The sequence below is a fragment of the Natator depressus genome, chromosome 23 (genome assembly GCF_965152275.1).
Source record: "Natator depressus isolate rNatDep1 chromosome 23, rNatDep2.hap1, whole genome shotgun sequence".
Lineage (NCBI taxonomy): Eukaryota > Metazoa > Chordata > Testudines > Cheloniidae > Natator > Natator depressus.
The window spans coordinates 2,775,009-2,787,345 of NC_134256.1; the positions used below are offsets into that span (position 1 = coordinate 2,775,009).

The following is a 12,337-nucleotide window of genomic DNA, read 5'->3' on the forward strand; positions in this document are numbered from 1 at the left end:
CCTGTGACCCACACCTGGGACCTTTCCTCCGCAGATCCAGAACAACTGGACCTTCGGGGAGACGATCGATGAGGAGGCCAAGACCCACCCCATGCTGCGCCCCTACAAGACCTTCTCTTGAAAAGGTACCCGCCCCTCCCCCCTCCTGGCCTCAGCCCATTGGCCCCCTCACCTGCACCCCCCGCACTCCGGCCTCCCCCCCACAGTGCACCTGCCAGGCTGCAGAGGTTGGGGGCAGAGACCCTGGGAAGCCACTGGTTCCCCCCCATCCTCCTCCGTCTCCCCGGCGGTGCAGATCTCCGCCCGCAGTCCAAGAGGGGCGTCCTCCCATCTTGCTACCTGGCCCCCGCCCCCAGCCAAGCCCTGAGCAGCACCCGGCTTGGCCCCGCAGGACAAGGAGATCTACCGCTGGCCCATCAAGGAGTCGCTCAAAGCCATGATCGCCTGGGAGTGGACGGGTGGAGAAGCCCCACGAGGGCGAGGAGGAGAAGACAGAGAAGAAGAAGACGCGGAAGATCTCGCAGTCAGCCCAGGTGAGGGCAGCGCGGCTCCGTGGGGGCTCAGGACTCCTGGGTTCTGTCCCAGCTCTAGGAGAGGAGTGGGGTCTAGTGGTTAGAGCCGGGGAGGGGGGTTCTGGGGGTCAGGACTCCCTAGCTCTGGGAGGGGAGTTGTGGTCCAAGTGGTCAGAGCAGGGGCTGAGAGCCAGGACTCCTGGGTTCCTCCAGCTCTGCCGTTGGGAGCAGGCTCCGTGGTGGGGGCAGTGATGGTACAACCTGGTGGGGTGGGAAGGGGGGGAACAGCCCCTCTAACTCTAATCCCTCCCCCACAGGCAACTACGACCCCAGCCATGGCTACAACCCGCAGCCCATCGACCTGTTGGGGGTGACGCTCTCCCGGGAGCTGCAGGTGAGACATGTCCCCGCCCCCAATCTGGGCCCTTTTACCCCCCCAGGCCAGCTGGCGTGGAGGTCAGGGTGGGCCGTGCTGGGATTGGCACATCTGGGTGTGCCCCGTGGGGTGAAATATGTCACGCTCCCTGCTGGGTGGGCCCATAGGACCCCACGAGGGGATGAATCGCTCACAGCCCCCACCTCTCCCCACAGGCCATGGCGGAGCAGCTGGCTGAGAACTATCACAACACCTGGGGGCGTAAGAAGAAGCAGGAGCTGGAGGCCAAAGGTGAGTGTGTCCGTCCGTCCCCCACCCAGGAGCGTCTCTGTCTGTGCCTTCCCAGCTCAGAGTCTGCCCCCGGCTGGACCTGACTGGGCGGGGGGCTGGCTGACTCTCTCTCCGCAGGGGGCGGCTCCCACCCTCTGCTGGTGCCCTACGACACGCTGACGGCCAAGGAGAAGGCCCGTGACCGCGAGAAGGCCCAGGAGCTGCTCAAATTCCTACAGATGAATGCTACGCCGTGACCAGGTGGGGGCGGGACACCTCTTCTCCGTGGCTCACCGCGCTTCTGCCCCACGGGGATCCTTGGGCCCCCTTCCCCCACATCCCATGGGCTGCCCATCAGGCCTCATCCTCACTTGGGGGGATCACGCCATAGAGTCCATTGCCCCTGGGGGCCAGATTGTCCCCCCACACCTGTTCCCCCCTAAGGCGGGATTGTTCCCTCCAGTCTATTCCCTTCCCCAGGAGTGGGTCCGTCACCATCTGTTCCCCCGGGGGGCGGGGATCTGTCACCTTGTCTGTTCCCCCCCTGGGGGCAGGTCCATCTTCCCATCTGTTCCCCCGGGCTTTGGCTGGAGAGGCCAATGCCCCTGACCCTGCTCTCTCACAGGGGGCTGAAGGACATGGAGCTCGACTCGTCTTCCATCGAGAAGCGATTTGCTATGGCTTCCTGCAGCAGCTGCTCAAGTGGATGGACATTTCGCAGGAGTTCATCGCCCACCCTGGGTAGGGGGCACACAGCCCGCCATGCGCACCTGGCTGCCCCTCCCAGTACCACTGGGGACCCACAGAGGCTCGGCCGCACTCTGTGTTTCTGGTGCGGGTGGTAAATCCAGGGATCAGAGGAGGGGCTGGGAGCCAGGACTCCTGGGTTCTGTGCCCAGCTCTGGGAGGGGAGTGGTGGTCTCGGGGTTAGAACAGGGGAGATGGGAGCCAGGACTCCTTGGTTCTCCTGCATGCCAGCTGCTCCCCAGGGGCTTGGAGGCATCTGCAGAAATATGGAAAAGTTGCCTGAATGTGTTAAAGCTTGATCTACCCAGAGTCCCAGGGTCGGGGAGGGGGGAACAATCCCCACAGCCCCCCAGGCACTCACAGCATCTTGTCTCCTTGCAGAGGCCGTGGTGAGCAGCGGGCGGGGGGAGAAATCGCCCCATGAGCAGGAGATCAAGTTCTTCGCCAAGGTCAGTTTGTCCAGACTGGTCCGTCCCCCTGCCGTCAAAGGGGGGCTCCTCCAGTGGGGAGGGGGTGCCTGAGCCATGAAGGTGTGGGTGAGGGCTTGGATCCGGGGGAAGGGGCATCTGAGCCATGGGGGAGTGTTAAGTGCTGGAGGCTGGGATATTGTTGCCTTTGTAACACAGTTCAGGTTGCCTGGTGCTTGTCTCCTTGGAGTTATCAGCACTGGCAGGTAGCGCAGGCTGCCCGGGGCGTCGGCCCGGGGAGCTCCGGTGTTACCGGCCCGGGGCGTCTGCCCTTGGAGCTCCGGTGTTACACGCCCGGGGCGTCTGCCCTTGGAGCTCCGGTGTTACCGGCCCGGGGCGTCTGCCCTTGGAGCTCCGGTGTTATCGGCCCGGGGCGTCTGCCCTTGGAGCTCCGGTGTTACGCGCCCGGGGCGTCTGCCCGTGGAGCTCCGGTGTTACACGCCCGGGGCGTCTGCCCTTGGAGCTCCGGTGTTACCGGCCCGGGGCGTCTGCCCTTGGAGCTCCGGTGTTACCGGCCCGGGGCGTCTGCCCGTGGAGCTCCGGTGTTACCGGCCCGGGGCGTCTGCCCTTGGAGCTCCGGTGTTATACGGCCCGGGGCGTCTGCCCTTGGAGCTCCGGTGTTATACGGCCCGGGGCGTCTGCCCGTGGAGCTCCGGTGTTACCGGCCCGGGGCGTCTGCCCGTGGAGCTCCGGTGTTACCGGCCCGGGGCGTCTGCCCGTGAGCTCCGGTGTTACCGGCCCGGGGCGTCTGCCCTTGGAGCTCCGGTGTTACACGCCCGGGGCGTCTGCCCTTGGAGCTCCGGTGTTACACGCCCGGGGCGTCTGCCCTTGGAGCTCCCGGTGTTACACGCCCGGGGCGTCTGCCCTTGGAGATCCGGTGTTACCGGCCCGGGGCGTCTGCCCGTGGAGCTCCGGTGTTACCGGCCCGGGGCGTCTGCCCCTGGAGCTCCGGTGTTACACGCCCGGGGCGTCTGCCCTTGGAGCTCCGGTGTTACACCCCGGGGCGTCTGCCCTTGGAGCTCCGGTGTTACCGGCCCGGGGCGTCTGCCCTTGGAGCTCCGGTGTTACCGGCCCGGGGCGTCTGCCCGTGGAGCTCCGGTGTTACACGCCCGGGGCGTCTGCCCGTGGAGCTCTGGTGTTACCGGCCCGGGGCGTCTGCCCGTGGAGCTCTGGTGTTACCGGCCCGGGGCGTCTGCCCTTGGAGCTCCGGTGTTATACGGCCCGGGGCGTCTGCCCTTGGAGCTCCGGTGTTATACGGCCCGGGGCGTCTGCCCTTGGAGCTCCGGTGTTATACGGCCCGGGGCGTCTGCCCTTGGAGCTCCGGTGTTGTCGGCCCGGGGCGTCTGCCCGTGGAGCTCCGGTGTTACCGGCCCGGGGCGTCTGCCCGTGGAGCTCCGGTGTTGTCGGCACTGGCAGGTCGCGGGGGAAGGGAACGGAGCCAGGGTGAGCTAACACCGCTGTTACTCTGAGTCCCCGTCGTCCCCGCTCACCCTCCATCTCCTGGGTGTGGGGCCCGGCTCGGGGTGTGGGAGGAGGTCTCTTTGTCCCAGGTCACTGTCTGTGCCACGTGTGGGGGAGGTCACATCTCCTCCCTGTGGGGGCTCTGACGTTCACCCCCAGCCCGTGAGGGTGGTGGGTGGGGGTGCAGGCTTGCTGCCAGCCATGGTGATGTCTCCCCGCCACTGACCCACCTCCTCCCCCCCCACCCTGCACCCCAGATCCTGCTGCCTCTCATCAACCAGTACTTCCACAACCACTGTCTCTACTTCCTGTCCACACCCGCCAAGGTGCTGGGCAGCGGGGGCCATGCCTCCAACAAGGAGAAGGAGATGATCACCAGGTGAGTGGGGAGTGCAGTGGGGGAGGGGGGTCCCTGGGCGGGGGAGGGGGGCCATACCTGGGCATCACCCTCAGTGCAGCCTGGCCCCAGGTGTGTGTCAGACCAGAGGCCCCCATCCAGCCAGGTGGCAGCCAGAGGCTTAACCCCCTTCCCCCCGCTCTCCCCCGCATGCTGACTCAGAGCTCCAGGTGTGGGGCTCTGCTGGTGCCCCTCACTCCTGACCTGCAGCCCTGCTAACCCAGCCCTGGGCTTCCCCCACCCCAGCTCTGCCAGTGCCCCTCACTCCCAACCTGCAGCCCCTGCCATCCCACCCAGGGCTCCCTACCCGCAAGTGCTGTTAATGGGGGAGTGATGAGAGCCCCATTGATCCTCCTCCCTTTTCTGCCTCCGATCTCTGCCCCGTGTGCACTCTTCCTCTGCAGTGTCTCTCTCTTTCACTCTCTCTTTTCCTCTCTCCCCCTCTCCCTTCAGCCTTTTCTGCAAGCTTGCAGCCCTGGTCAGGCACCGGGTCTCTCTGTTCGGTAAGCGCCCCTCACCGTGGGGCTGGGCTCTCTGGGGGTGGGTGGGGCGCCTGGCCTTGCCCATCACCCAGCTCTGGGGGATGGGGGCTGGGCTGGGCTGAGCCAAACCCGAGGGAGCAGCTGTGACCCATCCCAGATTACTCTGGGCTTGTCGGGGGCTGTCCTGCCCCCCAGTCCCAACCCCTTTCACTTCCCCCTTGTATCCCTGCCCCCCACGCTGTGGTCCTGCTCCTCTCCCAGTCTATGCAGGGCCCAGGCGTGTAGCCAAGCAGGTGTCTCTTGACCCCTCTGCCTGGATCCCCCTTCCCCAGAGGCCTGACTCCCCCCTCCCCAGTGATGCAGGGTCTCTCCCCCCAGGCACGGACGCTGCGGCTGTGGTGAATTGCCTGCACATCCTGGCTCGCTCCTTGGATGCCAGGTGAGCCCCTCGGGCTGGGTCCCCTCCCCGGAATGGCTGGTGGGGCAGGATTGGGGCTAGACAGAGCCATGGGCGGGGGCAGGGACTGAGACCAAGAGGTGGGAGCTAAAGAAATAGGGGAGATTTCACTGCCCAGAGACAATGCCCAGAACTAGGAACCCCTCACCTGGTATGGAGATGTGGCCCCTCTGGGGTGGGGCTGGTTACACAGGGACCCCTTGCCTGGCGCGGAGATGCGTCCCCTCTGGGGTGGGGTGCGGGGCGGGTGACGCGGGGACTCCTCGCCCGGCTCGGAGATGCGTCCCCTCTGGGGTGGGACTCAGGGCGGGTGACATGGGGACCCCTCGCCGGGCGCGGAGATGCGTCCCCTCTGGGGTGGGACGCGGGGCGGGTGACACGGGGACCCCGTGGCTGAGCCACTCTCATGGCAGGACGGTGATGAAGTCAGGGCCGGAGATCGTCAAGGCCGGGCTGCGCTCGTTCTTCGAGAGTGCCTCGGAGGACATCGAGAAGATGGTGGAGAACCTCAAGCTGGGCAAGGTGTCGCAGTCCCGCACCCAGGTGAAGGGCGTGGCCCAGAACATCAACTACACCACGGTGGTGCTCCTGCCCGTGCTCACCTCCCTCTTCGAGCACATCGCCCAGCACCAGTTCGGGGACGACGTCATCCGTAAGGGGGGGCTGGGGCCTCGGGGGGGCCATGGGGCAGGAGGGGTGGGAGTGCCAGGGAGTGGGGGGTGCTGGTGGGCACCCGGGGCAGAGGGAGGGACTGGGGATTGGGGAGAGGGGGGCGCAAGGGAGGAAGTGAGGGCGGGCAGGGAATCTGGGGGGTTAAGGGCAGCAGGGGGAGGGGTGCCAGGGGTGGGGCCGGACCCCCATGGCCCAGCAGGAGCTGGCAGCCCAGGCCCCATACAACCCGCGCCACCCACGTGACCGGCACCAAGTGGCAGCGCTGGGCGCCTCCCCACTCCACACGGGTGCCCCCCCAGCCGCAGGGCCCCCCTTTCCATGGTGAATCACCGCCAAGAGCCAGGCAAGGTGGCCCCTCCCCCACCCCAATCCGGGCCTTTTGAGGTGGGGGGGTGTGCCCCCAAGCCAAATGGGGATTGTAGGAGAAGCGATGCCCCCCCTGATCTGCCCCCTCCCCCCCAGTGGACGATGTCCAGGTCTCCTGCTACCGGACCCTGTGTAGCATCTACTCACTGGGCACCACCAGGAACCCCTACGTGGAGCGGTGAGTTGGGGGGCTGGGGCGGGGGGGACACGAGGACAAGAAGGAACGACCGAGGTGGGGTGGGAGGGCACAGGGGTGATGGAGCCGGGGGGAGGGTGTCAGAGGGGAGGGCACAGGGACGATGGAGCCGGGGGGGGGAGGGGGGGGAATGGGACAGAGCTGGGCCGGGGACGAGTGCCCAGCTGAAGGGTCTCTGATTCCCCCCCCCCCAGGCAGCGCCCCGCCCTGGGTGAGTGCCTGGCCCGGTTGGCAGCCGCAATGCCCGTGGCCTTCCTGGAGCCACATCTGAACACGCACAACCCCTGCTCCGTCTACACCACCAAGTCGCCGCGGGAGCGCGCCAGTGAGTGCCCCCCGTCGCCCCCCCTTCCCCGCCCGTCGGCTCCCCCAGTGTCTGCGGTTTGGGGCTTGTCCTGGGAAAGGGCCCCAGAGCCCAAAGGGCCCCGCACTCTACGGCTCCGTCCCCCCTTTGGGATGTCCCTGGAGCTGGGGGACTCCCATGTGAGCCCCCCCACACCCCACTGTGGGGATGTCCCTGGTACTCAGGAGTTCCCAGGGAACCCCCCTACACAATGGGGATTCCCTGGAGCTGGGGGATTCCGTGTGACCCCCCTACTTACCTCCACTGTGGGGATGTCCCTGGAGCTGGGGGATTCCCAAGGGACCCCCCACCATGGGGTTTCCCCTGTAACTCTGCCCAGCCCGGGGGATCCCCGGGTAACCCTCCCTCCCCACGGGGCGTCCCTGGCGCTGCCTGGTCCCCCCAGTGCTCACGCCTGCCCCCCGCAGTCCTGGGGCTGCCCAGCTGCGTGGAGGAGATGTGCCCCGACATCCCGGAGCTGGAGCGGCTCATGAAGGAGATCAGCGGGCTGGCGGAGTCGGGCGCCCGCTACACCGAGATGCCGCACGTCATCGAGGTCACGCTGCCCATGCTCTGCAACTACCTGCCCCGCTGGTGGGAGCGGGGCCCCGAGACCCTCCCCCAGGGGCCCTGGTGCACCCAGGTGACCTCCGAGCACCTCAACACCCTGCTCGGCAACATTCTCCGCATCATCGTCAACAACCTGGGCATCGACGAGGCCTCCTGGATGAAGAGGCTGGCAGGTACCAGGGGCAGGGGCTGGGGTGGGGCCTTTCCCCTAGGGGCGGCACCAGCTCAGACCCAGGGGACTGGCTGGTTCAGGGGGGCGAGGAATGGGACACGGGGCCTTTTCCCTCTAGGGGGCACCGGCCCTGACCCAACCCCAGGGCAGGGACTGGCTGGATCAAGGGGGTGGGGAATGGGAGACAGGGTCTTTCCCCTTGGGGGGCACCAGCTCTGACCCAGGGGGAGCTGGCTGGCTCAAGGGGGCAGGAAATGAGGTGCAAGGCCTTTCTCCTTTAGGGGGTGCTGGCTCCCATGTGGGGGGCTGACTGGCTAGCGGGGGCATGGGGCGAGGCAGTGAACGGGACATGAGGCCTTTCTTCTCTAGGGGGCACCAGCTCGAATCCGGCCCCAGGGCGGGGGGTGGCTGGCTCAGGGGGGCAGGGAATGGGGCGCAGGACCTTTCCCCTCTAGGGGGCGCCAGCTCTGACCCAGGTGGGGCTGCTGGCTCAGGGGGGCAGGGAATGGGGTGCAGGACCTTTCCCCTCTAGGGGCATGGCTCTGATCCAGCCTGGGGGCGGCTGGGGGGGAAGACACCATCTGGCTGGCTCACCCCTGACCCCCAACCCGCTTCCCACCCAGTCTTCGCCCAGCCCATCGTGAGCAAGGCGCGGCCCGAGCTCCTGCGCTCGCATTTCATCCCCACCATGGAGAAGCTGAAGAAGCGCTCGGGGAAGGTGGTGGCCGAGGAGGAGCAGCTGCGGCTGGAGGCCAAGACCGAGTCGGAGGACGCGGAGCTGCTGATCCGTGACGAGTTCTCCGTGCTCTGCCGGGACCTGTACGCCCTCTACCCGCTGCTCATCCGCTACGTGGACAACAACAGGTGGGCGGGGCCCGGCCTGGGAGAGCCACGGCAGGGGGCGGGGCCCGGCCTGGGAGAGCCACGGCAGGGGGCGGGGCCCGGCCTGGGAGAGCCACGGCAGGGGGCGGGGCCCGGCCTGGGAGAGCCACGGCAAGGGGCGGGGCCCGGCCTGGGAGAGCCACGGCAAGGGGCGGGGCCTGGCCTGGGAGAGCCACGGCAGGGGGCGGGGCCCGGCCTGGGAGAGCCACGGCAGGGGGCGGGGCCCGGCCTGGGAGAGCCACGGCAGGGGGCGGGGCCCGGCCTGGGAGAGCCACGGCAGGGGGCGGGGCCCAGCCGGGAGAGCCACGGCAGGGGGCGGGGCCTACTCTGTATGCCACAGGGAGGGGCGAGGTCTGGCTGGGGCATGCCATGGGTGGGGGGGCGTGGCCTGCTGAGTGTGCCAGGTGAGGAGGCGGGGCCCAGCCTGGGAGAGCCACGCCCCCTCAGAACTCCCGCCGCTCCCTGGTTCAAATCCAGCCACAGCTTGGAAACACCCTCCCCGCCCCCCCTCCCGCCCCAGCAAAGGGGGCCCTGTCAGAGCCAGGCGGAGGTCGGGCATCTGCTGATGGTGCCCTGTGTGTCCCCAGGGCCAAGTGGCTGATGGAGCCCAACTCGGACGCCGAGGAGCTCTTCCGCATGGTGGGCGAGGTCTTCATCTACTGGTCCAAGTCGCATGTAAGTGGGGGCGGGTGGGAGGTGTCCGGGGCTGGGGCGGGGACAAGAGGGGAGGTGCCAGGAGCCAGCCGTGGGGACGGGCGGGAGGTGCTGGGGGCAGGGGTGGGAAGGGACCCCAGCTAAGCAGAATTGGGGCTGGGTCCTGTGTGGATGGGGGATCCCTTAGGAGTGCTAAGGGGCGCTGAGCTGCCGGAGGTCGGGGCTCAATAAGCAGTGCTGACCCCAGTGCTCCAGCGTGGCAATAGGGGTGCTGGGCTGCAGGGAGTGGGGCAGGGGTTCGACACAGACGCTGGGCTGTGGGGAGCGGATCGGGGGCTCAGCAGGGGGCGCTGTGCTGCGGGGAGCGGGGCGGGAGATCACTAGGGGGTGCTGGGCCGCGGGGAGCGGGGTGGGAGATCACTAGGAGGCGCTGGGGAGCGGGGTGGGAGATCACTAGGGGGCGCTGTGCTGTGGGGAGCGGGGCGGGAGATCACTAGGGGGCGCTGGGCTGCAGGGAGCGGGGCAGGGGTTCGACAGGGACGCTGGGCTGTGGGGAGTGGATCGGGGGCTCGACAGGGACGCTGGGCTGTGGGGAGCGGATCGGGGGCTCAGCAGGGGGCGCTGTGCTGCGGGGAGCGGGGTGGGAGATCACTAGGGGGCGCTGGGCCGCGGGGAGCGGGGCAGGGGCCCGGCAGGGGGTGCTGGGCTGTGGGGGATCGGCTCTAACCGGGGTCTCGGCTTACCCTGTCCCCCTCTCCCAGAATTTCAAGCGGGAGGAGCAGAACTTCGTGGTGCAGAACGAGATTAACAACATGTCCTTCCTGACGGCCGACAGCAAAAGTAAAATGTCCAAGGTGAGGCGATGTGGGGCACAGGGGAGCCCTGCCCCAGGGCCTGTGGGGCAGGGCGATCGCGGGGGATTCACACCAGGAAGGGCCACCTGGATGATGCCCTACCCGGCTTCCCCGCGGCCCTTGCTCCAGATGCTCAAACGCCCGTGTGACTCCAGGCACCGATGTTTGGTGCCAAATCTCGTCCCGAGGGCCCTCGGGTCCGGCCGCGTGGGCAGAGGGGGCGGCCCCGCTGTAGGGTCATCTGCAGGCGGGTTCCCCGGGGAGCCCAGAGCTCACGGCACCGTCGGAGAATGGGGGCCGAGGGGCGCGGCTTGATCGAGCCACCCACCCTGTGTGTGGGGCTGGCGGGGGGCTGCCCGGGGACTCTGAGCCACCCTGATCCAGGCTATGGGTGCTGGGGGTGGTCCCATGCGCCCCCTCCCCCTCCCCCAATCCAGTCCACAGGGTGCTGTCCTGCCATCCCCCGATCTAACCACCAGGGGCGCTATTCTGCCATAGCCCCCCTTGTAACCTCCAGGGCGCCGTCCGATGAGCCCCCCACGGATCTGCGCTGGGGGCACCCCCATGCCCCGGGTGGCCCTGCTCTCATCCTGGGCGTGCATTGCAGCCGCCGTGGGGGCTCGTGGCCCGTCTAACATGTCTCTTCTGTCTTGTCTCCCCTTCTCTCCTGGCCGGGTTCCTTTAGTCTGGAGAAGGCCAGGTAGCGTCTCACTTCTCTTCGGCTGCACAGAGACCGCATGGCGCCTTGTGTCTGTGTCTGATCCGCCAGCCCCCAGTCTCCCCCCCTCCCCACAGCGGCGGGGTCCTCCCCAGCCCGCTCCCCGTGCCCACGGCACCCTGTGTCGCATGTCCCAGGAGCTGGCAGCCGGGGGCTGGGCGAGCGACGGCGTGTGACGGAGCAGGGAGTGGGGAGGACTGACCAGGGAATGGCGTCTAGTTCTGCTGGGACTGTCTGCATGGGGGATGGGAGAGCCAGGGTGACTCCACCGGAGTGAGGAGACCTGAGCCTGTCACCTGAACTGGAAGGTGGCCAGCGCTTCCTCGAGGCCGAAAGGCAGGTTCAGGAACTCATAGAGCCCCAGAGGGGTGATAAAGGCCCATTTCAGCCGGGCATCTGCATCCAGCGGCACTTGCCAGTAGCCCTTTGTAAGGTCCATGGTGGTAAGGTACCGAGCTCCTCCCAGCTTGTCTAGGAGCTCGTCCGGCCTGGGCATGGGGTAGGCATCAGATACAGTGATGGCATTGAGCTTCCGATAGTCCACACAGAACCGGACCGACCCATCCTTTTTGGGGACCAGCACCACCGGCGAGGCCCAAGGGCTGGCCGATGGCTGGATCACCCCCAAAGCCAGCATGTCCCGGACCTCTCTTTCCAGGTCCTGAGCAGTTTTCCCTGTGACTCGGAAAGGGGAGCATCTTATCGGCGGGTGCGACCCTGTCTGCACCCGGTGGACAGTCAGATTAGTGCGTCCAGGCTGGTTGGAAAACAGCTGTCGGTACGGAAGCAGCACCCCCTTGACCTCAGCTTGCTGGGCAGGGGTTAGCTGATCCGAGAGGGGAATTGTTTCCAGGGGGGAACCAGCTCTGGTCCCAGGGAATAGATCTACTAAAGGGTCATCTCCCTGCTCCTCCCACTGTCCACACACGGCCAACACCACATTCCCCCTGTCATAATATGGCTTCATCATATTCACATGGTACACCTGGCGGTGGTGTGCCCGGTTAGATAGCTCCACCACATAGTTTACCTCATTGAGCTGCTTGACAACCTTGAAGGGACCCTCCCAGGCGGCCTGTAGTTTGTTCTTTCTCACAGGGATGAGACCCATCACCGGATCCCCGGTGGCATAGGCATGAGCCCGCGCCGTGCGGTCATACCAGACCGTCTGCTTCTTCTGGGCTCTGGCCAGATTCTCCCTGGCTAGGCCCATGAGTTCAGCAAGTCTCTCTCAGAAGATCAGGACATACTCCACCACTGACTCTCCATCGGGAGTGGCCTTCCCCTCCCATTCGTCTTTCATCAGGTCCAGGGGCCCCCTTACCCTCCTCCATATAACAGTTCGAAAGGCGAGAACCTGGTAGACTCCTGGGGCACCTCCCTGTACGCGAACAGCAGGTGAGGTAAGTACTTGTCCCAATCCTGCGGGTGCTGGTGCATAAAGGTTTTCAGCATCATCTTTAGCGTCCCGTTGAACCTCTCCACCAGCCCATTGGACTGGGGGTGATACGCTGAGGCCCAATCGTGCCGGACCCCACATTTCTCCCACAAGCACGGGAGCAGGGCCAATATGAAGTTGGACCCTTGGTCTGTCAAGACTTCCTTGGGGAACCCCACTCGGCTGAAAATGGTCAGAAGCATATCTGCCGTGGTGTCTGCTTCAATGGAAGCTAAGGGCACTGCCTCGGGGTAGCGGGTGGCAAAATCTACCACCACCAGAATGTATTTCTTCCCCGACCGG

The 12,337-nt window shown here is 66.7% G+C and overlaps 1 protein-coding gene across 1 annotated transcript in view; it reads left to right on the plus strand.

Moving 5' to 3' along the window:
* The window catches only part of RYR1 (ryanodine receptor 1), a 94,675-nt gene that overhangs the window by 47,517 nt on the left and 34,821 nt on the right, over positions 1-12,337 (plus strand). Inside the window, 20 exon segments of the mRNA XM_074937940.1 lie at positions 392-457; positions 459-552; positions 830-906; positions 1,104-1,179; positions 1,297-1,401; positions 1,404-1,419; positions 1,784-1,833; positions 1,836-1,893; positions 2,282-2,354; positions 4,091-4,212; positions 4,684-4,733; positions 5,091-5,151; positions 5,583-5,821; positions 6,304-6,385; positions 6,598-6,728; positions 7,175-7,489; positions 8,112-8,352; positions 8,958-9,045; positions 9,786-9,878; positions 10,564-10,578. Of these exon segments, the coding sequence (XP_074794041.1) occupies positions 392-457; positions 459-552; positions 830-906; positions 1,104-1,179; positions 1,297-1,401; positions 1,404-1,419; positions 1,784-1,833; positions 1,836-1,893; positions 2,282-2,354; positions 4,091-4,212; positions 4,684-4,733; positions 5,091-5,151; positions 5,583-5,821; positions 6,304-6,385; positions 6,598-6,728; positions 7,175-7,489; positions 8,112-8,352; positions 8,958-9,045; positions 9,786-9,878; positions 10,564-10,578 (2,052 nt within the window).